At 40.1% G+C, this 26,129-nt stretch overlaps 1 protein-coding gene across 3 annotated transcripts in view; it reads right to left on the bottom strand.

The window, feature by feature from the left end:
* Positions 1-26,129, bottom strand: part of KLHL29 (kelch like family member 29) — a 404,084-nt gene that overhangs the window by 132,986 nt on the left and 244,969 nt on the right. For 2 of the 3 annotated variants that reach the window (XM_074820138.1, XM_074820136.1), the window contains exons 4-6: positions 16,329-16,442; positions 9,882-10,023; positions 8,582-9,124 (exon numbers count right to left, since the gene is read on the bottom strand). In XM_074820138.1, coding sequence (XP_074676239.1) covers positions 8,582-9,124; positions 9,882-10,023; positions 16,329-16,442 — 799 coding nt within the window. The remainder of the gene's footprint in view (positions 1-8,581; positions 9,125-9,881; positions 10,024-16,328; positions 16,443-26,129) is intronic. The other variant, XM_074820137.1, reaches the window with a different exon arrangement.

The following is a 26,129-nucleotide window of genomic DNA, read 5'->3' as shown; positions in this document are numbered from 1 at the left end:
ACTTTTACTTGCACATCTACATGATGGAAGTTTTGTCTACGAGTAATCATTCCTGCAAGTGTATGTACCTCCTTCCTAGTGATGATATCATCACCTTATGATACTTTCCAGAATATCTAGTCTGAGAATCTATTGTAATGATTTGTAAATATTAAGATGGAATTATATACAAATACCTTGTTACCCTGACTTGGTACAACTAGAAACCTGAATATACGCATAACACAAACCAGACTGAATGCAAGAAGCTTAACCATCCTACCGCATGGAAAGAACTTAGTAGTATATCGTTGTGACAATGTACAGGAACACAACATACAGAAACAAGTATGTCCACTGCTGGGAAGAATTTTCTTGCATGCATCATTCAAATTGTTGCCCAAATTATTTCCTACTTGAACACTGAAAGAAAAACTAAAGAAAAGCAAGCACTAATACAAATGTTTGTGAAAAATCATTCCTCTCTTCATAGTATGCACCCTGTGAATATAGAAGACATCTGAAACAAGCGGATTTGTGGGATGTTACACCAAAACTAGTTTCCTGACAGTTATTCTTGCTTTTGCTTCAGACAAAGTTCTTGTATCTTTAGTCTTATACAATATGCACATCAGTTATTTAAAGACAGGTATTATTTAAAAAAAAAATGTCCATAAAAGCGCTTTAAAGATGCAAGGCATTATGTAATCCCATGTTATTATTATTGACTGCTGCTCAAAGCCCAGCCTTGCTGTGAGACAGCAGAGCTTATCATCAGCAATCTCAAGACACAGCAGGGTAAGAAAAGTCGCTATTTGGAAATGTTTGTACTTCACAAATCTGTTTAGAGTTTTTGTATCTAGCATGGGACAGAATCATTCTTGTTCTGAATGCAACAAGACAGAAATGATTCTTCTTCATTCAGAGTTCAGGCACTGCTCCATGGAGGACTGATGATTACAAAAAAAGAAGCATTTCCACTTTCTTGTAGGGAAACCAAAACCCATTTGCAATTTGATAAATCTACTTGTCTGGAGATCTCCAGAGATCACAGAATAGACCATTTTGAGAACATTTAAGTGTATACACAAATGCACAGTCTGGCTCCTGATGTACCCAGCTTGTTCAGTTTGGACTGGGCATGAAGTCCCCATTTGCTGCTGACCCTGTAGTAGCTATAACTTGACTGTCCATTTTTTATGTCATGACAGCAAAAGAAGTGGAACTATCCTGCTGTACAGAGGAAGAAATCTTAGTGGAAAATTCAAAGGCTAAACTTGTGGAGAGGATTGAACATGAAGGAAAAGCAGCTCTAAGGTGGCTCCAACTATATTGAGGACAGCATGAAAAGGAACAGGTATGTTTCCCATTGCATCCACAGGGTTGGATGCAGACAAGGGTTGCATCCAAGTTTGTGTCTGGAGTTGAACAAGACAGAGGACTAAGGGAAGAAAAGGTCAGAGAAATCAGAAATTAAACATAAGGAGTTCTTAAAGGAGAACAGAGACTCTGTGAGTGTCTTGGACAATTAGTAACTTTAATCAAAATTCAGTGCCAGCTCTCTGCAAGGGATTTTTGGAACAGCATTTGGGTGGATGGATAGGTAGCCTGGAAATTTAGGCTGTGTTTAAAAAGAGTTACCACTTATGTATTCTGTGCAAAAAGGGAGCCTGAATTTTGTTTATCATCCAGCCCCTGAGAAATTTTGCATTTTGTGAGTATAGTGTTGTGTGGACAGGAGAGAAAACAGTAGTTCAACAGAACTCTGCCCCCTCTCAGACTTATTTTGAATGAATTTAGTGGTCACTGTCATGGACAAAACCGTATTTGTTAAGAAACCACGTTCTAAGCAAACCATTTCTTAGACTTCAGGGTGGGAAGAAACTCAAGGCATCTTCAAATGTATCACTAATTGCCTAAGTGGAATTGAAATTGATGACATAATATCACGTAACAGCAAAATCAAAGTTCTTCAGCTCTGTGCTTTCAAGAACGGATTGAACTACAGTTACAAATCTAATGCTTATTTAAAAAAAAACAGGTATAAAAAAAAGCTGCATGGAGCAGATGACTTTTAAGAGCAGTTTCAGGGAGTTTTAACACACTTTAGCAACACCACACTTTTTTTTACAATAACACTCATAAAATATTGGTAGTGGTGAGAGACTCCTCTCCAGCTGAAACTTGGAAATCTCAAGTCACTCATATACTGAGAGCTGTCAATCAAAAGAGAATTTGATGACCTTCTTTACGCTGTACGTTTAGCATGGCAGTGCTCTAGGACTATTACAAGTCCTCTTTGACTCTTTGGTGCACTAATCACTGTCTGTCATGACCTGGCCAATAGTGGCATTAAAAGACAGGGCATGAATTACTGAAAATAATCCACCTGGAACACAAAAAAGTGAAATGTATTTCAATCTTGCTCAAGCGATGGCTGAGATACCCTCATCAATTTTGCAATTCTGTTAAGATTATTCTAATGACAGAAGACTGTAATTAAGCTTGAAAAAGATTTGATTTTAGAGGATCTGTTCAAGCAGTTTCCTTTAAGTTCATTACTGTGCATGAACATGCTAAAACATGAGCCAGCAGTGTGCCCTTGCGGCAAAGAAGGCTAATGGTATCCTGGGCTGGATTAAACAAAGTATTGCCCACAGGTCGAGGGAAATGATCCTTCCCCTCTACTCAGTACTGGTGAGACCACACCTCGAGTGCTGTCTCCAGTTCTGGGCTCCTCAGTACAAGAGACACACGAACCTACTGGAGAGTCCAGCAAAGGACCATGAAGATGATGAAGGGACTGGAGCATGCCCCCTGTGAAGAAAAGCTGATAGAGCTGGGACAGTTCAGCTTGGAGAAGAGAAGGCTCAGAGGGATCTCATCAATGTATATAAATACCTGAAGGGAGGGTGCAAAGAGAAAAGGTGCCAGGCTCTTTTTGGTGGTGCCCAGTGACAGGACCAGAGGCCATGGGCACACACTGAAACACAGGAAGTGCCATCTGAACATCAGGAAACACATTCTTACTGTGAGGGTGACTAAGCACTTGCCCAGAGGGATTGTGGAGTCTCCATTCTTGGAGATGTTCAGAAGTCATCTGGACACGGTCCTTGGCAAACAGCTCCAGGTGGCCCTGCTTGAGTAGGGGGGCTGGACCAGACAACGCCTGGAGGCCCCTTCCAACCTCAACCATTCTGTGATTCTGTGAACTCTTATGTGTCATTACCAAGTTGAGCTTACAAACAATCACTAGTCATTGGTATCTTGGTACCATTCAGGCTGCCCCAGCAAATCAATACTGTCTTAAGGAAAACACAGTAAGAAGCATGTACAATGCTAGAAGATTTCCATGCTAACCTAAGTCTCTTCCCAGAAACAGGAGGTAGAATGCACTGTTATTTCTATTGTAGACTTCCCTGCCCACAACTATATGCATGCATATTCATATATATATATGTATATACATGTACACACACACACACTAAAATTTTATGTATAATTTTATATCTATAAATTTTATAATCTATTTATCTATCTACCTCTCTATGTCTATGGATACAAAAATAGGGAGACTTTCCTAAGGTTACACAGACCACATATTCTGGTGCAAGGCAGAGAACTGAAAACAGGCTTTCTGGAGTCTTCATCACACAATATCCTCTAACTAACATTATTAGAATTCCAAATGCTAGGTTGCACTTTAAATTTAAACACCCCCCCACCTCCCAGCATTCATGTCTAGAACTAGGCACACTCACAGAATTGCAGGTCAAGCTGAAATCCCTTTGAAAATTCAGCCTTTTGTGAAGAAAAATTTGATGGCTATTGACAAAATGTTGTAGTCTGCCTTGTTACTATTCATGATTAAGGAAAGTAAATATTGTCTGAGGTCTAATGAGAATTCCAATGCAATAAAGTCAAGTGTGAAAGGTGCAATCAATAAGTGATGATGCAACAATATTTGTTCGTACTTTTGTTATTGTTTAGTTCATGGTATTTGGTGATGCTTGAAAATGAAGTGTTAAGGAATTAGTGCTACAAGGATTAACATTCAGATTTTATTTCTGATATTGTTATGTTTCTACAGTCATTACATTCTGAACACTAATTAGCATCTGATTTCTTTTCCCACTAGTTGAGGACCGCAAACCAAAGAATTATAGAACAAAAATACTATGGAAACAAATATCAGTATTATCCATGAACATCCAGAAATGAAACCCCAAAATGTCCATGGCTAATTTTACACTGCAGGAGAAAGTACTGCAATGAAGAACTGTATTTTCCTTATTTTTTGTGTTAGTGACCATGCTTCTATACCAAGTTTATGAAGAAAGTGTCTTTCCAAATGTGTAACAGATCTGAGAGTCCAAGCTGGAACATTTATGTCCTACATATGGCAGGGCTATCCACCAAGGGTTCAGTTTTGGATTTACTGTAAGACTTGGATATAAAGAAGCATACTGACCTATGAAAAAGTCAAGGACTAAATCTCACTCACTCAGTTATTTCTGCAAGGAAACCAATCTCTTCCAGTCCTTCATCAGACTGATTAATTTCTCTCCATTTGGGCTCAACTGGATTGGCAGGTACATAGACATCAGTCTCTGTCACTGTGCCATGGCACGGGACACCAGTACATTGTGTCAGAAACTGAAGCGACGATTGCCGTCCCTCTCTCTTCTCTGCAGGCACGTTGTGCAAGCGACAACTTGTGCTGGCACATCATGCAGTCTGAAGATAGTGAAATTATGTTTGAATATCATTTGCAACTCTGTATTTTCTGAAGAAGCCACACAAAAATTTGGCTATGTGAACTTCAGTGGATCTTCGCTGAATATGTTCATAATGAACATCTTCATGGTTCTGAATATTCTGCTTTATTCATTCCCCTGGCACTTAATCTTTAGATTACAGAGCGAGACTTACTTAAGACATGGATAGAAAACAAGGGCTGATTCTGTTCTAAAATATTAGGTTACGTGTCTGTGTTAAGGTGACATGGCTTTTGAAGTCAGCTAGGGGTATCTAGCATAAATCCTATCCAAAGGGCAATTACAGTCCAAAACATACACCTCTCAAAACTGTTGACTGTGTATGGTGAAGGATCCCATACATTTCATAAGGCAGCTCTACAGTTCTCCACACATTGCTAAAAGCAATAATTACTTTGAAACATTATTTATGTCTCTCATAATGTGACTGCTTTATAAATTCACTAAGTAAATGGATCATGTAGCTAAACTTAACATTCATATTTAACATATTACAGAAGCAAGAGAAAATCCTTTCACAGAATATAACCCATCTAGATGAAGAAGATTCTCTAATCCATGCAAAAATTATTTTCTTACAAGTAGTTTCAATGTCATTAGGTAGGAATTAGTTGTGACACTGTAAAGAGAACGACATACCTGTTTTATATCATGACTCTTGTTATCAAAATGTATTTTCTGCAGAGCCATGGAAATGACTCTTCAGTCATGTAAGCGAGATCTCTTGACCTATTGCAAATGAGATGGCATACTAGCAGTGCCTTTCACTTTTGGCAACTTATTTGTTTATTTTTGTTTAGAAACAGCCAAACAAGAAACCTAGTTCCACATGAATATAGTATAATATGGCCCAAACACATACACAGCCAAATGAAAGATAATTATGGGAAATAAAACATGACATTTCAAATCAGCTCCCTAATAAAGTCTAAAAATATAAGAAACCCTATCATATTAACCAGCAAGAACTGCTCTTTCACTTACAGGATAGTTGGGTAATTATTCAAACCTGTACAAGACTGGATTGTCAACTAATAGTAGAGTATCTCAGGACAATGAGATAGATCTTAAGGCTATTAGCAGTGGCTCTTATTATAATGCTGACCAAGGTTCCCCAAGAAAGAGAGAGAATATTTAAATGCAACTTGTAGAGAACTAGTTTGAACTTGTATATTTGAACAGCTTAGTACTGTCTCATAGTTTCCATTCCTTCCCCAGAGAGAAAGGTGCCTATCATGTAAAACTGTGAAACCAGTCAGGCTTTAGAGACTGAAATCCCTGAGGGAAGAATGTAAAAGAAAAAATAATTTGAAAATAGAGCCACACTGAAATCCATACAGTTTATATTAAGACTCTCATTCTAGTGAGGTTTTAAGGTCTAGTTAGACACCCAGTTGTCTTCTCTTTCCTGATTCTTTCTCTATCATTCAAAACAACCAACGCCAACACATATCTTCTCTGACTTTAGGTTTGACAAGAAGAATTATAGCTTTAGACGTAAGGGCTTTTACCTTTGGAAATGGAAGAAGAGATTACTTTTTCTCTATAAAGTAGGTCCTGCTTATGAGACATTTGTATATGCATGCTTTGTTATCTTACATTTGTTTATTTTTAACCACTGCAGGAACAGGAATAACTCAATAACTGATGGTCATAGAGAAACTAGCTAATCCCTGGGAAAATAGTTATCTAGCTTGCAGTTTATAACGTACAGTATGGCTAATGTGTCAGCAGTTGCCATGGATTAGAAATACTGCTTTGTTTTAATATTCTCCTTAAGAGCCTCTCCTAGGTACAAAGGTTTCCAAATACCTGACCAGAGCTAGGTGTGGCATGCCTGGCATAATCTATGGAGGAACTCTCCTCCTCACCTAAATGAACGCCTCATCGGCTGACCACACTCAGTGGCACTCAGTGAATTAGACTAGACTAGGGTTTACAGCAAGAATGCTGACTAAGACTCTGCATATCAAATATTAAAAGAGTGGTTAAATATTTTACGATCTTTTTACTTAGGCTCTGAGTTGAAGTTTACTTCTTCTGCTAGCCAGAGATATGCTGATGGTTAATTGATGGAGGAAGAGTAAGTAACAGCTGATGCTGCTAGTCCTAAGTATGCAAGGCATTTAAGAGTATTCCTAACCTCAAGTGTGCAGTCACTGACATGCTCATTTGTCTCACTAGGTTAGTGTCACCAGGGCTCAGATATGTGATCAAATTACCGCAGTGAAAGTGGTTTAAGCTTATGTGTTTTTCCTTGTATTGTATATTTGCACGTCTCCAATGACACCAAGTAATCCTTTAAATTGTGTTAATTTGATCATGTATCCGAGTATCCAGTGCAGTAAATTGGGATAGGTGGCTATGAAAAGTGGAGATGATGCCTTTTAGAAAACAAATAGCTTCCACAGAGAAGAGAGACATCCAGCAGAATCACTACAGCTCAGTCTACCAGGATTATAAATCTATCCCCTTTCTCCTTCCACAACATCAAAGGTTTGTAACTTATAAATCTGACCTGATGAATCGCTTTTGTGGATTTTGGTTTTTTTTTTTTTGAAGGGAAAGAATTAACAAAACTGTTATAAAGCAACTGTTGGTCAATTTTTGGCTACCTGACTGGGCCAGTATCACTGAAAGCCCATCTAGATACTAAAGAAAAATTCCAAAGCTTACCATCCAGCAAGTGTTCTCATCATATTTGGGGCTTGGAGCTCAAAATTTAAAAGCAGTCCAAATATTTAGCTCCAGAAAAGTACTGCTGAGCTTGTGCCTGAACTCCTTTTCAAGAGACGTTTGGTAAGGATTTGCACATACCAAAGTACGATTTACGTAATGAGCAGGAAGAGTTATTGGACTAATCATTTTTAATAGAGATTCCTTGTCTTTAATACAGAGCTACACAACAGAACTTAATAGCTTGTGGCAAGTAAATAATTTACACATGGATTGTGTCTGAATACAAATGTATACATAAAATATCACAGACTTAATGAAGCCTTTGGGGTGTTTTTTTTTAAATCAATTTAATTGATTTTGCTGATAGGTCTGCATTTATATTTTTGTAAGCTACATTTTGCTTTACCTGAGCATGTGGCACAGTCATGATTTTTAAGGGAGGCAGGGAAAACTGCAAATTAAATAAGAAACTAAGTACACAGAGCGTAGGTATTTTTGAAGTGTCTAGGGTAAGACAGTCGGAAATCACACTCCAACATGACCCAACGGTGTGGCTCATTTAGAAACTACTTATGAGAAAAGGTCAACCTCTCAGGAACGCTCATGACTATTCAGGGTGTTTTGCAGCATTTGAGCCCAATGAAGCTGGTAATGAAGAGTTTTCCCCTAAACGCTGAACATTTTGGGTCGTTTAGCTTCAGTCAGCAGGGTTACTTTGCATTTGGCTTGGGTTTCTACTAGAGTGGGGAAAAGACAATGGTTGAAGAAGGTTAGTGTTGTGACTAATACACAACTGAAGCCAGAAGGAAAGTGGTTCGATGGAAACACGGGTGCATGTGTTTCAAAGGGAGAGGCACAGGATGGTGGCTGCTTTACCACTGGGAGCACCAGCTTCTCTGACGGGCCCGAAAGCTGTTTTTCACTACAAAATACACCCACAGCTCATCCTCCCTCTTTCTAATGCACTGCTTTGTGTCATTAACTCAGAAAAGCTATGCATTAAAGAAAAGCACAAAGACAGACACCGGAGCTGGGCTGGCGGGCCCGAGGAGAGCAGTGGGAAGGCCCAGGGCTCTGCCGCCATCCTTGGCCCCGCTGCCCACCCCTGCCCGTGCGCTCCGTGGGGCCGAGCTGGCCCACCTTACCTTTGGGGTGCCAGGGGTCCGTGAACTCGTACTTCCCCACGCCGATCGTCCGCAGCATCTGCACCCCGTTGGTGTTGTCCGGGCCCCCCGCCGCGTTGGGGGGCAGCGGGGCAGCCGCCTGCCCGTTGGTGGCGGGCGCGCTGCTGGGCAGGGCGGCCGAGGGCAGGGCCGGTGGCGGCGGCGGCAGCATGGGGCAGGCCAGGTGGCCGTTGCCCACTGCCCCGGGGCCCGGGTGGGCCACTGGGCCCACGCCGCTCATGGAGGACATGCTGAGGGGCTGGCTGTTGGTGTACAAGGGCTGGCTCTGGAGGTTGACCACCATGTTGCTGAGGGGCTGGGAGGGCTGCGGCTGGAGCTGGTAGTGGGCCGGCATCAGCGGCAGCTGGGGGTTGACGTGCGGAGGGAGGGAGGGTGTGACGCCGATGACGGGGGCCTGGACGTTGGCGGCCGGGCTGAAGGTTGGCGGCTGCGTCATCCCATAGGAGTGCGTGATCAAGGCGGGCTGGCTGCCTGCTGCCACCGTGGTGACCCAGGGCGCTGCACCTGCGGCATGAAGGAAGGCCAGCAATGGTGGTGGGCTCGGCACGGGGGAGACCAGAACAAAAATAAACACCTCCAGCCTTCCCCTCCCACACCTGTGTCTGCTACTGAATTGCGCCGATGCGCTCTTCTCCTTCACGGTATCTAAAGCGGTTCAGGGTCTGGAACCATTCCCAACCGGTAAGTGCGTAAAATTGCTACGGCAATGTGAGTGCAATTGTTAAAATACTCATCAGGTGTCATGCGGCATGTTTGTGGTTTTATATATTTTGCGCTTTATGCAGCTTAAGCGCACGCTTCCAAGAAAATTAACCTCTTTCCCCACCATGCTTTCATGGCTCCCTGACAAACACTCTGTGTGTATAATAATGGTGCTCCAGCCACTACAAAGAGATTGTAATTAGGCGTCTGGCATAGTAGCACAATGTATGATATGTGTCTGGAAGCTGGAAATCATTTCAGGTAGTTCTGGACATAAAAGAGGTCTTAAAGTATTACAGAGTGCCTTTTCCTCTAGTGAAGGCAGAGAAGGAGAAAAAAAAATCCCACTCTAATGAACTTGCAGGCATCTTAATACATTTATATTAGCCCCAGCACAGAAGAAACTTGAGGGGTCTTTACAATGAGTGAAAAACACTGCTCAAGAATAAAGAAAGGGCTCACAATGAAGTCTAATTTACGGAGGTAAATGGAGATAGTGCATTGAATTTGCTTTGAACGATTTCCCCTTGTAGAACTACAAATAAGATTAGAAACATACCTGGGTTTTCATTCTCCCTCATCTGTTTAGATGGAGGCTCATCAGTGTCCCAGGGCGTGGACTGATTGATGGGTGTCTGTCCCCACCTGACGCTTGTTGCAAGTCCTTGAGGCTGATTTTCAGTCTTGGAAATGCAAGGTGTCTACCGGAGAGAGAGAAAAATACAGAATAAAAATGTTTAGACTGCTGGGAATAATTACTGTTCCTATAGCTAGTAGCTTGCTTGTTTGTTTGTTACAGTCCAAGAGGATATCCTAAGATCTTTAAATATCATTTTCCTCCAGGCTTGCACGACATGTCTGTATGTGAAATACAATATATTTGAAAAAAATACTTCTGGAAATCTAATAGTTCCACCTTTAAAAAAAAAGTCCACAACAAACTAGCATTTTCAGAAATAAGTTGCTTTTTTGCCTTGAAAATAAAAAACCCCAAACCAGATATGGTAATATCCATTCAGTCAGAGCTTACATAAAATGGGACTATCTTCTCTTTGCTCAGTCTCTTCCAAAAATAGTGAGTTTTGTTTAGCAGAAGGCAGAACAACAGAAACTTATTTACAACCGTAGGACAAATTACTGTTGAACAGTAAAGAGAAGTCTTAGTATTTACTGTCTGTCAACCCTTAAAATTGAATGCCAATAAAAAAAAGCAGCATAACAGTCATTGGCTGCTAAAGTGGGTATGTTGGCAGTTCTTCAGAGATGTTAAAATAACTGTAAAGTAGAGGAAGGATTGGGGCTGAATAATCATCAAAGGGGATATGATCTGAAAGAGATTTTTTGATAAAGAAACTATCACATGGATTTAAATGCTAAGCTGGTCCCCCCCTACAGTTTTAGGGGGCATCTTCCCAAACAACCATGCCTTTGCTGAGAAAAGGCCTGTAGAAAACAAGGGTGCTCCAACAGGTCTCATTTATTTAACTCTGCTGCGTATTTAATTGCTGAAAGATTAAAAGTTTTTTTGTTTTGTTTTTACTGGTGTCAGAACCACTAAACCAAGAAAACGGAACCAGCTGCCTATTGCTGAATGAGTATTGAGGACTGAAGCCATAAAGAACAGGAGACCAGTCTGAGCGATTGCTTGTTTGCCTTACATCTGGGAAGTAATTTAGCTCTGAGACCAGCACAGCAGCTCCATAAATGTCCTGGGTCACGTAGAACCAATGAAATCTCTGTCAACACCAGCAGCCTTTTTTCCCATCATCAATACCTCAATCACCCCATGAAAAGAAGTCATTAGCGGACCCATTTATGCTCTCTGCAAATACATGCACACCTTTCCCAAGCTCCTCAGTCATTCCTCCTGTCTTTAAATCCATTGGAGGTGCTTGCTTACTCCTGCCCTCCCTTCTACCCCACTAACAACCCCGCTAGCACTTCTGCCCTGCTCCAATGCTCCCTCCTTCATCCGAGTGCCTCGGACACCTCCTATCACCCATTCCCTTTTCCAACGGAGCTTCATCCTCCTTGGGCTCTGGGAGTCAGGAATCCTGGGTGCATACCTTGATGGAGGAACGGGTTTTTGCTGTGCTGATCTCTTTGCTCCCAGGAGTCACAATGGCAATATTTTCCCCACTCTAAAGGCTGTACTTCGTTAAATGCAGATGTTCACAGGGAAATGTGATTCTTAATGTCTTTTTTTGTACGGAATCTTGAAGTTAGAATTTTCAGCTTCTGTCCAAATTATTATTATTTTTTTTCAAAATGCATCAATTTATTTTTTTCCATGTGTTTTGGGGTATTTTTTAATGGGGGTTGTTGTTTGGTTTTTTGTTGTCTTTTTTTTTTTAATTTATTTAACTTCTACAGATTTTTTCCTATTCTACTGGCACCAAGGACAACAACATCCAGGTTTTAGATTCACATTTCCTTCTGCCCCCACCATTTCAACTACTTCTACAACTTTTGCAATTGAAATAGAAATGAGAGTCGGGAAAGGCAAAAAGAGAGGACGTGCAGACAAGCAAGAGCTTTAAGATTCATTGTGTTGTATTCATGGCAAAGAAAGGGCAGGAGGGGAAGAAATAAATCTCAGTTTTGAAATGCTTTCTATTTATAAATTGTCCTAAGAAAAGGCTTAATTTGAATACCTTTAGCTTTTACATTATACAAGGTCTTTGACACAGGAGGATATAATGCTGTTGGTGGTTTACCAGTTCATGTTAGCAGTATCCCTTTGGATCTAGCTAAACTGTTTAACAGTGGCCAATGTACTCTGCAGTAGAAAAAGAAAGAAGAAAAAAAAAGCACCACCAGCATTTTCTGCCTGTATATCAGCTAAGATACTTTCCACAGAAACACTATTATTTATCCTAAAGCAAAGCTTTTAAAAACAGTAAATGTAATACAGAGAGCTGGGCATTTTTACGAATCATCAAAGACAGACAGGAGGATGCACAACACAAGTCAAGCCCCACACGTTCCACATGTGGCAACTGTGTATTGCATTTCTTTGTTGTATGAACTGGGTCTTATAAGTGGGTTTGAAATACATACTTCTCATTATCGTGTGGCATTGTCAAGATGTGCAGCGTCTTGTGTAACTTTGTTACATCCCCAAGCTGCTTTAAATCAGTGTCAATCTAAAATAAGAAAAAAATATTCCTGTACCTTAAATAATACAGAACCACACACGCTATAATTTTAAAAGAACCCATATGTTCTGTACAGAATGGGTAAGAAAGGGAGTATGTGACACAGCTCTCCGAAATCCTACAAAAATCCGGTTGCTTATTTTGCAACTGAAAGCTTGCTTTCCAAAAAACTAGAGCACCAGATCAGGCACATTTGAAACTGGTGGACTTAGCACCCAAATCTAGATCTAAATTCCATACTTTGAGCATTAATAAAGAGGAAGGAGGTTTACAGGTTTGTTGTCAATAAATACTTTTCCACTTCCACAAAATGCTATTTTTTTCCAAAATTTTTTTCACTAAATATGTTCACAAACCCTGCTTCTTAGAGACTCAGTGGATTTAAATGCACAAGTCCAGCACATTGCTTTCAAACTGTACTCCCGAGCTTGTATTTATTCGATCAGAAAGAGCTAGGATTAGTTGGTAGGAAATCACAACACACATTCATGAAACACAGTTTAGACAACAATGGTGACAGAAACAGAAAAACAGCTTTCTGAACTTCTTTGTATATATATATACACATATATACATATATACACACTTCTGGTCTCTGATCTAATTTCTGCATTATTTTTCTTTATACATGAAGGGTTACATTACAAGTGTTACATGTCTCTGATCCGATTGCAGCAATTACCCATTTGCGTATCTGGAAAGCAAAATTATTTCCAATCTTATCAAACAAAGGAACTTTCTGTCCATGAGCTCAGGCACATGACAGCACTCTATTTGATGCTTTTAATGTACAACACAAATGACCAAAAAATGGCCTGTATTATGCTGGTTGTGCAGGGGGAAAAGATGTGTTCCATTAGTGATCCGCAGACTTCACAGAAACTAATTGTACTATGTTACACTTTTATCTTCAGCTTTCATGTCAGATGCTTGTTTGAATTAAACACGAAACACATGAAAAAAGGAAATGCATTATAAAATCTACTGGGTATACATTTTAAAATACTGCCAAATGTCTATTTACATGAAAAGACAAGAAGGTTTCTAAAAGGTCTGTTGAAGCCTGGCTAGTCAACAGCAGCATTGGCTATTTAATTGTCTGAAATTCACAGCAGACTACAAATATTACTAAAGCAATCATCAGCATCTTTGTAGCACCCCTAAAATGTTCAATCTGTGCTCTCTGTTACAGAGAGTACCCCAAATCCAAATCTGAGGATTTTTTCCCTCTTTGGTTTGAAATAACCATTAAGAACAAATAAAATTTTCATTTGAAGCTTACATTTCACCTCATGTCTGCCACTTTGAACTCCAGCAGTGAGCAATCTCCCAGTTTTAAGGAAATTAACTGCAATACAGATGTACAGGCAGAACGGAGCAAGATGGAACAATTTCAGAATTACATGAGACTAACACAGACAAGTTGCCAGGTTGTCGATTTTTTGTAGCTCCAACAGTCATAAACCATGGCCCATAGGCAACAGTAATTGGTGTACAGCTGGTCCACTGAACCTTATTAAATTAAAACATTAAAAACCTTCAGATTCATGGGGCTTTTCAGAATATCCACAAGAAAGTTCACGAGTTCACAGCAATCAGCTGGTGCTAAAGATTGGGAATTAGTGATTCAGTCTATACTGCATCAGTTTACATGGTTGCTATTAGGTGTTCAGGAGGCATAGAGACAACTGTCTGACTTTAAGTTCAAAGTTTTACAAATCCTTGATGAAATATGACCTAAACTTTTGGTAAGACCTTTTTTTACATCAACGGAAACATAAAGCCTACTGCACAACTACCAGCATTACAGAGTATGTTAGTGGAATTAAAAAAACCCAACAACAACAAAAATTCCAATACAATCTTCCCCAGGCTCAACACCACCAAACGCTTCCTGGGAGGTCCTTATAAACACATTTGAGCAATTTCCCCAAAGGCTTCTAAAACTGCTGACATACATCCTGCTACGGCTCAGAGTGCTAAGACCTATTCAAACAGTTTCATGAGCACAAAAGAACTAATCTGGATAGAGGGATCCTATTTGTGGTTCCCAGCGACCAAAATTATTTTACTAAGGCCTTCATTTAAAGTGATGGATGAGAAGTAGTGATTCTCTGTTCCAATTATCCAAAAGAGATTGGGAATGGCAGCTTAATACTAAGATAATGTATCCAATATGCAACCCACTCTATTTTCTCTCCCCATTGAAAATAAAAAGGCTAAGACACACGCGTGCATAGAGGCAAACATTCCCTCCCACGGATTCAGGTTTTATGGCCTGTCATGGGTAAAAGCAACTTCAATTTAATGAGGGAATTCCTTTTAAAGCTGTTAGCTATGCCTCGCTCTAACAAGTAATGACTAGTGGCCCTGGTTGGGTTTTAAGCCTGAACGTGTCTGGTGCTCTAAAAAGCTTAGTGGTCTCTGCACCAAGGAGTTTATGGTCTAATTTGTAGTTCATGCTGCTAAATATTGCATGAAACAGGTATTATTTGTGTGCATGAGGCATGCATGTAAAATCTGAACCACACAGGGATATATCTTCATCTGGGGTAAATTCCTATACTGTGTTGGACAGGATCCCAAGCATATTTCTGAGTCTAGTCCGTGGCCAAAGAAGCTCTTAAGGATGGATGTAGAGCTTTTAAAGATGCAGTGATGACAGCAATATCTCCCCAGCACTGGCTGTTGGGCTGGGCTACAGAAATGAAATTGTTGTTTTAAGAGATGGATGTACTGTAATGTATTAAAAACCTAAGAGATATGGACAGGCCAGCGTGCAAGAGGAACAGAACAAGCTGTCCTGCTGTAAAAACTCATTCAGGAACTTGCTCATGGGTGGAGAGAAGAACTCATCTACCTTACAGTTCCCATCACCAGGCAATTCTGCGATGACACAGCGTTGTTTTTCTCTTTCCAAAGCTAATGTGGGAGCAGTGAGAAAGAGAACAATACAGTTAACTCATAGGAAAAATGTTGCTACCCTGCATAAAAGACAAAAGAAGTCTTAGTTCCCTCTCGAGTGGAGAGAATAATTCAATACTGGCATCTTAAACACCATCCAGCGACGAGCCACCAGCCAGTGTGAGCTCTGGAGCACTAAGGTGTAGCGTCCAGGCAAGGCACATGGCTTAGCAGCTGGGTACAGTCTGCATCCATTCCCATTTTTCAGAGGATTTAAAGACACTCCCCACCTTAAGGTTAATGACACAGGCTTGGAGAAACCCATGAGTGCAGTGGGGCCCACGTCCCTGACAGGCACAGCACAACTGCCTTTACCCAGCCCTGATCCCTCTGCATTGCAGAGCTTCTCACAACCCAGTTTGTGAGCTGCTAAGGCAGCAGATGAATAAGCATGTCCAGCTTCCTCCCCTCACCAACACCAACCCCATCTTCCCTGGACTGAGCCTCTCTGCCATCTCATTCGCATCTGTGCCTCAGTTACCCCCTAAGTAAGACAGTCAGACAAATTCCCAAGCTCTGACAATGCAATGGAAGATAACTCCATACTGGGAATGGGTCATTGGCTACTGTCTCATTAACCCTTTCTAAGGCTCACTATCTACACTGGCTGCAGGTCTGGGGAGGCAGGAGGAAGAATGAGGTTATGGAAAAGGAGAGAGAAAGATGGGATAGAAGAAGGCTGTTAATTGACCATAGGTGGTATCTACTTCTTTCTGGTGGCTGCACTGGCCAGGACAGCCACCACTCTCACACCAGTGATCCAGTTAGGTGCTCAGCATTAGCTGGGAATGAATGAGGGAACATGGAATGATAAGAAGCGCTTCATAAATGGCACTCTGTATTCTGTCTTGGCAAATTTCACCAGCAGAGGCTCAGGTACTCACCCAGCTGCCTTCGTTTCTCAGCGAGAACATCAGGGAACGGAGCTGAGGTATCGAACCAAGGTCCCGGCTGCGACACTTGCTGCTCCAAGACACCAGGGACATCAGCGCACGACACTGGGTTCGAGCACAGAAGCCCCACTTTAGCCTGAGCAGAACCTCCTCTACTAACACGGTCGGCATGCAGATCAACCCCAAATCAGAGCAAAGCTATGAATGCAAAATTATCTCATAACGGAGGAGAAAACGCGCAACATCAGGAACAACGCAGCAGTACGTACTACAGAGAACATGCACTACACAATGCAAGAGGGCTCTCAGAGATCCTGCAGGCATCCCATGATAGAGGCAGATGAATCCAGTTCATCATAAGTGCTTTTTGTCAGAGGGCAAAAGAAAATATGGGTAATAACAGAGTAAGTGCTTGTCAGACCAGAATCCCAAGGGCGTACAAAGGATGTAACCCTTGTCTACTGGCAATGACCTAATGGCAGACTGCTTGGAAACTAAACATTTATCCTGAATGCAAATGCTGGCCATTGATAGGCTCAGAAGTCACTCCATGTGGTATTTTTGTCCAAAATTTCCCATGGATTTCTTTTAATTATCCAAACAGGACCCTGAATTTCAATCTGAATCAGGGCCTAAAGAATTAGAAATAAAAAGAGGAATACTTATAACGTAAAAACTGCCACTTTAGGCTCCGATCCCAGTATTAAGTTACTTCTATAAAAGTTCCTTTTTGTTGTATTGGATGCCGACATTTTACATTCAAGCCCTCTGAATTCAGTGTTTCAATGGTAGTACACACTCTGTGGCAGAAAAGTGCATGTTCTCTGCCTACACAGCAGGCACATGAAGAAAAAAAGAAAAAAAAAGAAAACCAAGATAAGCCTGTGAGTGTTGAACAGTGCTGCATGATATTACTGATTTATTAACTTGGCTTGATCAATAAGGCTATCATCAAGTGCACATTTAGTTTGCACATAAATTTCACTTTCTAACAAGCACTTTTGTGTGCTCACTTTAGTCTCCATAACCTGATCCAGGTCTCGGGAAGCTTTCTTTAAGGGAGAACAGAGAATTCTTTTTCTAAAAAAAGGATCAAAGTATACTCGGTCAACTCTCAAACAAAAGGACAGCCAGTACTGTAGAAACAGCATGCTTACCTTTCAGAGCAAAAAGAAAAATAAGCCTATAGGTCCAGATTTATCACTGCCTTAAGTTCATCAACATCAATTGAGCTATTAAATTGTGGCTGAATTTGACTCATAGCAATTTAAAAATTTCAACTTTGAGAGTCTTCCATCAGTAAGATGCTAATTTAATGCATAATTTAAACTCCACTGTCCTTTAACTCAGCGTTTGTAAATAATTAAAAAAGAACTAAAAATCCTTTTACATGTATAAAGCTGCCCCCCTTTTTCTACTGCAAAACAACAAAGACTTTTCAATCAAGAATTTATTTATTCTTTCAGTCTGAAAGTAAATGCCTTATAAAAGATGAGGAGAAACTGATTTACAAGATAAAACAATTAGCTCTGGGATATGTACATTAAGACTAATAAATTTTACATCATATTTTAAAGGAGTGGAGGAGGAATCCCAGATATATTAGACTTTATTCAAATTCTATTGAAATGTTCAATTAAGAGCATCTTATGAAGGTAAGTTATGCAGTCACTAAAATCAAGATGTGGAAAACAGGATTAGAACGCTGCATCTCTCAAAGAGGCTATACACTTTAATAATCCATCCCTTTTCCTACACACAAGATAGCATCTAAAATCTGTCTATTCCTGTAATTGCTCCAGTCTTGTTAAAAGTTTCGGTTATGCAGGAGAAACACAAATGTATTCCACAGTAAAAATTACTAAAATAATATACTGCATCCCCTTTTAATCCAAAATCACATATCTCAATGAGTCTTATTAAAATGTTATTTTTCTGTGCAGACAGATGAAAATGCATTTTAAGACTCAAACAAGTCTGTGCAAAAACAGCTCGAACCCATCAATCTCCCAGTTGGTTCTTAAAAGAAGCTAAACATTCACCAAGCTGTTCCAACCAGACGTGACTGGCAGATCCTTTTTGGGAATGAGGTCTCAAGATGCAATCCTGCTTCCATTCAGATTCATAGCTTTAATAACACAAGAAGTTCAGTGCAGGATCAGGCAGTTGGGCAGTCATTTAATTTCAGTTACAATAGAGTGCTAATATATGTTTTTTCTGGAAACACAGTCACTGCTTTCTCCAATTTTTCCACTCTGTAGGTTTTACATCAAAGCATTCCTGCTCATTTTGTTTTTGTATCTCCATGCTACCGGCAGGAAGCTGCCCAGTTCTCCTGTTTTCCTTCAGCAGAACTGATTCGTGGACTAGCATGAACGCTTCAGCTGCCTCAACCATCATCTTTCTAAAAGATTTATGGCAAACACATCACATACCAAGCTATAAATCTAGCAAATGGCTATTAGACATACTTTGCTGTCCACAGCCACACAATTTAAAGTAAAACAGATAATGGTATAGCTGTGGCTAGCATTACTAGTAGGCCTGCCAAAATTGTGCTATGTTGCCACCCATTTTTTCCAGACACCTCACTCTCATGTTTGGGGTGTGAATGAGATGATTCTTCGATATTACTCTGTTTGTGGCAACAAAGATAAATGGGTACTATTAAGATTAAGCTCTACTTACATTTCCTTCAACAATAAATTGCTTTACATTCCTTTTTATTCCTTTAAGATTAAACTCTTCTAGGTGTCCAGTTTGGGCCATTGGACTAATTAAGAAGAGGAAACCCTTCAAGGGTGGGGAGTTTGGCCAAAGACTGTGCTTTTGAAAATCCTCTGTTATGTATCTTTTAAAGAAAATTTGTGCTACTAGAAACATAAAACCTCCTCTCTTTGCTCCTTGGAAGTTATCACAGAGCAAACCACCTCTAAAAATAATCTCCTACTCAAGAAACTTCAGGGTGACAGGGAGGGAGAGAGGGGTTATTGTGAGCCCTAAATAACACAGGTTGGTTCTGTAAACCATGTAGGGAAGGACAAGCCAAGATTAAATGACCTTTGGTAGGGATACCTCATCTACAGCAGCACATCATGATCTGATCTTCGTAATTCTCCGCCTCCGCTGTTGCAGGTCATGGTCCATCAGAAGCCACTATTTCTGTTAGGATGGGTGCAGGGCAGACAGTGCCCTCGTAACCACCCAGGAAGAACTGCCAAGGAGACCAGCCCAGGGTCTTTGCAGATAATACCCCTTAAGAGGCAGCATGGCTCTGGCTGAACTTTCTGTGGATTTCAGGTGAGGCAAAGGGAGTTTTAGCTGTTATTTGTGCAACCATCACCTCCAGAACACAAACAGAGCCTTGGTTTGCTGTAATACAGGTTCAATTAGAACACAAATCTATAAATATCTAACAGTGCGGATCAAAATGGCCAACTTTGGTCACAAGTATTGATCACAGTGAGAGAAGAGTCAAAACAGGACCAAGCACCTACTTTTAAAAAAGAATTAAAAGTGTGATACTTTCCTTTCCACACAAGAGGTAAAGATCAAAACAATCTTTGTTGCAAATCCAAAATGTTCTTTCTCACCCATAGCACAGTTTTTGGAGTAACTGTCAACTTGAGACAAGCCCTGACTGTACACCAGACTATCCAGACCTTATTAGAACAAAGCACAGAGCCTTGTTTTTTTTACTTTTATTGTTTCCGTGGCAAATCCAAACATAGATCACATGCTGATTCCCTTAAAATCATTGAGTCATTATGAAAGTTGAGTCATTAAGCAAGACCCTCCACCCAACACTGCTGTCTCAGAAAGGGTCATAGAGTTTATGAGATTAAGACGCTTTGAGAGGAGATATAAAGTTAGACTAGATGATCGTTGTAGGTCCCTTCCAACTGAACTACTCCTATTCTGTTCTATTCTATATAAACAATCAAATAAATATATGTATATATACAATCCCCTTATACTACTGAAATGTGGATGCCACTAAAATGTTCATCTCTGCTTTTTTCTCCAAACTCCATGTACTGAGGAAGAAAAACATGAGGTAAAAGCTAACAGACTAGCCGAGGATCTGCTTTTCTAATGCTGCATTTGATTAATTATGTGATTTATTTTCAATGACTGGTTCAATCAATCCTGATCAAATTAACAAAGACAATGATCAGAAATACCAGACTAAAACACAATACAAATGATTTGGTTCCAGGGGATCCAATCAAATGAAACAGGATTAAATTAACCAGTGATCGGATTAAGAAGAAGTTGCTGTATAAAGTCAAAATGTATCAGTACTTCGGGCCCTTTGCTGTGTCTGTAGGTTGCCATTTCCAGCTCTCCCTAGAGCTCTCAATAAACTTTAAACAAAATTGTTTTTCCTAGGTATCACAAGGATAAGGTAGAAATTATTATTATTATTACTACTAATACTATTACTATTATTTCACACTACCACAGTATCTGTGGCTCTGCCATAGTAGGCACTCTCTAAAGAAAAAATACACCCCCATACACACGCCACTCCCCCAGCAGTCTGAACCTGAAGGAGTTTACAGTCTATATGCACAACACAGAGATCAAAAGGTGACAGAATATCAGGATACAATCAAAAAGACAGAAAAACCCATTTAATTCTACAACGTTAGCAGAGCACAAAGATGAAAAAGCTACTGTTCAACAAGGAGCGTTAATGAAAGTTGCCAGTGATACAGCTGGAAATGTAGTTCTTACCTAAAAATCAAAGTAAATACAAGTATCACAGGAAAAGTACTTCCATTTGCTTTGTACTGACCTACACACCTTGATCAGACAACAAGGTCCTACAGCACTGAACAGAGATGTACCTTCTAATGCCTTGGCATATTTTGGCAAGTGATAGCTGACCTCTGGAGTATGGGTTGGTCCTTGTCCCAAATGAAACCATTGGAATCATCAGATTAACTTCAGATGGTCAGCAAGCTCGAGGCTAACCCATAGGATCTGGTTTCTATGGCCATGGCCATGTGTTCTATCCTTGCAGCTCACCATTTGCACCACAGATAGTGAAGGACTATCCCTGTAAGACTGAATGTTTGATGAGCTGCTTTACTTACTGAGCTTGAGAAAGTATTTAGAGAAACATTCCTCTCTTCCTTCCCACAACTTAAAGACTTAATATTTTATCTTTGTTTTCAGCTACCAAGATGAGTATATTTTAAAGCATCAGCTCTTTCCAGCCAAAAGACATTTGGCATTATGATTAAGAATGCATTATTTTCTCTCTTCTGTCCCCTTAAAGAGTATCTTATTTGTATGTGCAGGCTTTTTCTCATGCTCTTCCTTGCTACATTTTTTTTTTTCAGTCTCATCGCAATTTTCTTCATGAGTATTCTCAGTTTCATTTTCTTACTTTATTTTCCCCATGTCTCTATCTCTCTCCTCACCCTTTCTATCACGCTCTCTCCTAAGTGAAATGAGAACCCAATTATACTCCTGTTAGAACTGAACTTTCAATCCATCATGTGCTAGTGGGCTCAAAATTAGGCAAATAAATTCCCTCAACCTTACAAATTAAATTGAGTCTTTGCATATGTTCTTTTAAGAGCACAAAGATGTCAAGTATTCACCCAGCTGTCACAAAATATGATGAGCAGGCACTTTGTATTCATATAGATTTTCTAAATCGTTTGTCAGATTTAACAGAAATGCTAATGGATCCAAAAGTAAATTCTAATCTATCCTAAATATCTGGTTATTATTTGTATTACAGTAGGACTTAAAATTGTCAGTTGAGGATCAGGGCACAATTTCAATGCATTTTGCACACAAAGATCATTTGGATGATGTGCAGGTATTATTTTTCACTTTCTCAAATTTCATCTCATTATTTTAACCAATGCCCTTCTTATAGGTATACTAAACTTTATTTAAAAATAAAAGAATCATCAGCTTGTAAGCATCATTACCTAATGCGTCTGCTATTGAAACCCAGGTCTTACATTTGCTAAAGCCAGCAACTGTCTCCCAGGTGTAGATTTTGATGAAAAAAAGCTATCATGAAGGTCAGACTTTGCTCATGCTTCGTTTTGGTCAAAGCTCATGATGAAAGCGGGGCTGAGCAAGATCAGCCTCAGCATGTGGATGGGAGCTTGCACAGAGCTGCTGACACAGGCAGGCTGGACATTACACAATGCACCTGTAACTGGTCTGTGTAGGTCCAGCACGTCCTGAACATGTAGGATTTGCTGCCCCAGCACTAAAGCCTGTACAGTATTTCTCATGTGGTCAGTCTCTTCAGGGAACCTGTGATGTGATGAACATATCCTGAGAGTTGTTCTCTATGTACTACCCTGGCTGTTTGTCTAAAAACCTATTAGGGCACCGCTTAAAGCAGGAGGGCAGCAGATCCTGGCTGTCAGTGATAATCCACTGCCAAAATCAATACCGCTGGCAAGCTTACTTCATGGATATTTACGATCAAAGAGCACATTTTCCAAGAAAGTATTGTCAGCCCCATTGTCTTGGCCCAATTTCAACTCCAGTAATTACATTTCTGCCTGCCTAATATTCCCCTGCCGCTTCGAGGACATGCGGGAGCCCTCTTATCCAGTCCCACGTTGCTTCATGGCATCATGGCCACATTCAGCACCAAAGCAGACACACTTTAGCAGTGGACACAGCCTTCCCTGTGTACATTGTACACAGCAGTTACTGCCTAAACAGCTTTGTGATTCTTAAAGAGGTGCAAAGCCTAAGATATTGTTGCCGCTGTTATTTAAAAAATTATTTATCTGTCTCTGGAACTAGTCATCTTGAGACATCTTTTAATTTCCTTCTCTTTCACGAGTAAATTTGTACATTTAAATTATTTACCAGAGGTTGAGCTAGGTAGGTCTCAGTTTGTATTTTTTTTTTTTAATTTCACTAATGAAAGCAAAATATCTATAAAATGTGACTGTACAGCTTTTCAATACCAGGCTTCAGGGAGTTCAAGCCCTTTCAGATCTAGTCAGGAGAGCTAACTCCACCGGCAAACTAAAAATCTGCCTTCCTCAGTGGAATAAAACTCCTTTTTACAGCTGTATAGGGCATAAAATGGGAGGTTTTAAACTTGTGACATTTCCATGTCTGGAAAAGGTGTCATACACCTAGCACAGCATCTTACCTCGAGCTGTAAGCCCAGGGGCATTAGTAGCATTAGCCCACCTGTAAGAGTACCAGAGGGAAAGAATGGTGTAACTAAAACGTTTTAAAAAACTCCCCAAATCTTTCCTATATTCAGAAAACAATTTCCCCAGTAGGAAGGAACTCCTATTTCCAGCTGTATGTGCTTGCAATCCAGCTTCTCAAAAACTTCTCAGTAGTGCTCAACTGACTGACTTCTCTCCATCAGAAATGCTGGCTCACATTATTTTGGGAGAGATTTGTGAATGCACAAAGTGAGAGAAAGAACTGTTTTTCATTTTTTAAAAAATTATTTTAAAGACTAAGCAACTCTTGGAAGTTGCTCTGAGCCAGAAACTCATCCAATCAATCCTGTAAACATGGTTTTGTGGGCAAAAGAAGATGTGCTAAATACAAGTCATTGTCAGCTGCCTTTGTCCACATTCCCTGCACTCCTCCCACTTCTGAAAGGGACTATTTGGAGCATTTAAGCAACTGCAATTTTAAATAGGCACTGTTAAGCATATATTGTATTAAAATGTAAAAAGAATGCCAAACAAAACACGCCCAGCAAAAAAAAAAGAACTAAAAAAGTATGCATATGAGAAAGACTAATGAAGTACAAGTGCACGAATGTATTGTGGAGCATTTGCATGTGTCAGAGAGTGGAAAAGAGGTGAGTGGAAGATGAGAAAATATGAGAGACAAAATGACAGAAAAAAGCACCAGTTTGGGAAGAAAGAAGGAGGCAGGGAAAAGACTGTCTTGCAGATAAGCAAAGACTCTGTGTACAACATGGGGGAAATTTTTAAACGCTGAGCTTTTACCTGCTAACATCAATAGGGTTATTATAACTAACTTGGTAAGATCTAGGGGCAGCAGTTAAACGATGTAACACAGGTACCTAATTTAGGTGTCATGCCTACTTCTCTCCACTGGCTCTGTTAGAAGCTGGAGTCTGGCAGCCCTGGATAACAAGTGGTCTAAATTACTCATCACTCTCTGGAAGGTAGGAGCTATTGTAAACTCTCTGACTATGCCCCTGTGTGCATTGCAGCAGAACCAGAGTGAAAAAGGAAAAAAAAAAATGACAAAGAATATCATCCAGCTATATTACAAGCAGAAGAAAGAAATTCAGGAACTCTATGAAGAGAATGATGACCTAAACCAAAGAAGATAGGATACTGGAAGTTAAATTATCTGTGCGGAAAATTTAATGTAAAAAGATTCAAAAGAAAATATAGTCTACGTAGCTGCAGCCTGGTGCATCTGAAGGGAATAAAGCATCCCCCTCACCCCCCAAACCTAAAACTAAGGAAAACAGAGTGCATAGGAAGGAGAGAGATTTTTTGTTTTGTAGTATCTAGTTCCTAATTTAATCTTAATCCACTCTGACATTTATCCTCATGGATAATTCAGTATACAAATTTAGGGCAGAAAAAGAATCCATAAAAATAATAAAATGAGAGCTGCTTGCAAGGGCAGTATTGGTAAAAATTGCCCTTGGGTAAAAATAGTTCCTACTGCTTTGTGTCCCGCTCAGCTTCAGGCAATGTACCAAGATCCCAGGAACTACTTTTTTTTTTTTTCCCTTGTGCAATCATTTGTGGCTCTCATCCAGCCTCTGATTATGCTAATTGTATTTGATGGAATTTGTATGTACTCTCCTTCACTCTCGTCTCATCTGAACATACACAAGATGCATTTTTAATTTTTAACTCTTCAAAAATAAATAAATAACGTAACTTTCTCCCCAAGGTTGTGTAAAAGTCAACCTTATTACAGCAAATATACAGCCTTTATTACTAGCAAAACAAATAACCCCTTCTATATTAATATGTTGCAACAAAGCTTTTAGTTAGTGTGAGAGGAATGTTATAATGTAGGAGTTTGCATAACACAGTCAGATCATGTCACCTAGACACAATTTCGTTTGCATTAAATTAAATCCACCATCATAGGAAGTGCAACTTTAATAAAAAGATACAGTCAAGTTGGCTAGATCAAGAGCCTACATCATTTTGAGACAGACACTCAAAACAAGAGAGACAGTGAACTGTTGTAAAACCATTCCCAAGAGTTAGCAATAAAACCCAGGACTTAAATTCCTGAATAAATGGCTTTTTCCTTTAAAAAGTATTCTTGACCGAGTAACTAGACCTCAAAACCCACCTGATTTTGTGAGACTAAATCAGATGACCTTAATGGCCTCAATCCAGGTTCCTTGACTGTCTTTGAGGTCCCCAAACGCAGTGGTGACTGGGTTATTTCATACTTCATGGAGATCCTCTGAACCTCTAAATTATTCTTTAATTTTACTAACTGGCAGCTAAAGAGAAATGTAATTGCAAGAGTAAAGGACTTGCTTCCTCTCTTAAATCAAAACAAGACTGGCTTTTCATTCTTTATTTAAGTGAATTTTAGTGAAAACCACCCAACGGGCAGCCCTGTGCACCGCAGTTCTGTTCTTCCACAGCTGAAGTCTCCCATTGCTCAAGTCTCTCTCCAGGATGCTCACCCCCCACAGCACCTCGCGGGAGGGACCCTCCATGCTGAACACCACAGCTGGCAATGCCTCCAGGCGCCCAATTTTCAAGGGTATTCAGGTGTCTTAATAACACAGGTAGGCACCAAAAGGAG

The sequence above is a fragment of the Strix aluco genome, chromosome 3 (genome assembly GCF_031877795.1).
Source record: "Strix aluco isolate bStrAlu1 chromosome 3, bStrAlu1.hap1, whole genome shotgun sequence".
In the NCBI taxonomy this organism is placed as follows: Eukaryota; Metazoa; Chordata; class Aves; order Strigiformes; family Strigidae; genus Strix; species Strix aluco.
The sequence above is the reverse complement of the archived record's forward strand: the minus strand, read 5'-3'. Positions and strand labels throughout refer to the sequence as shown.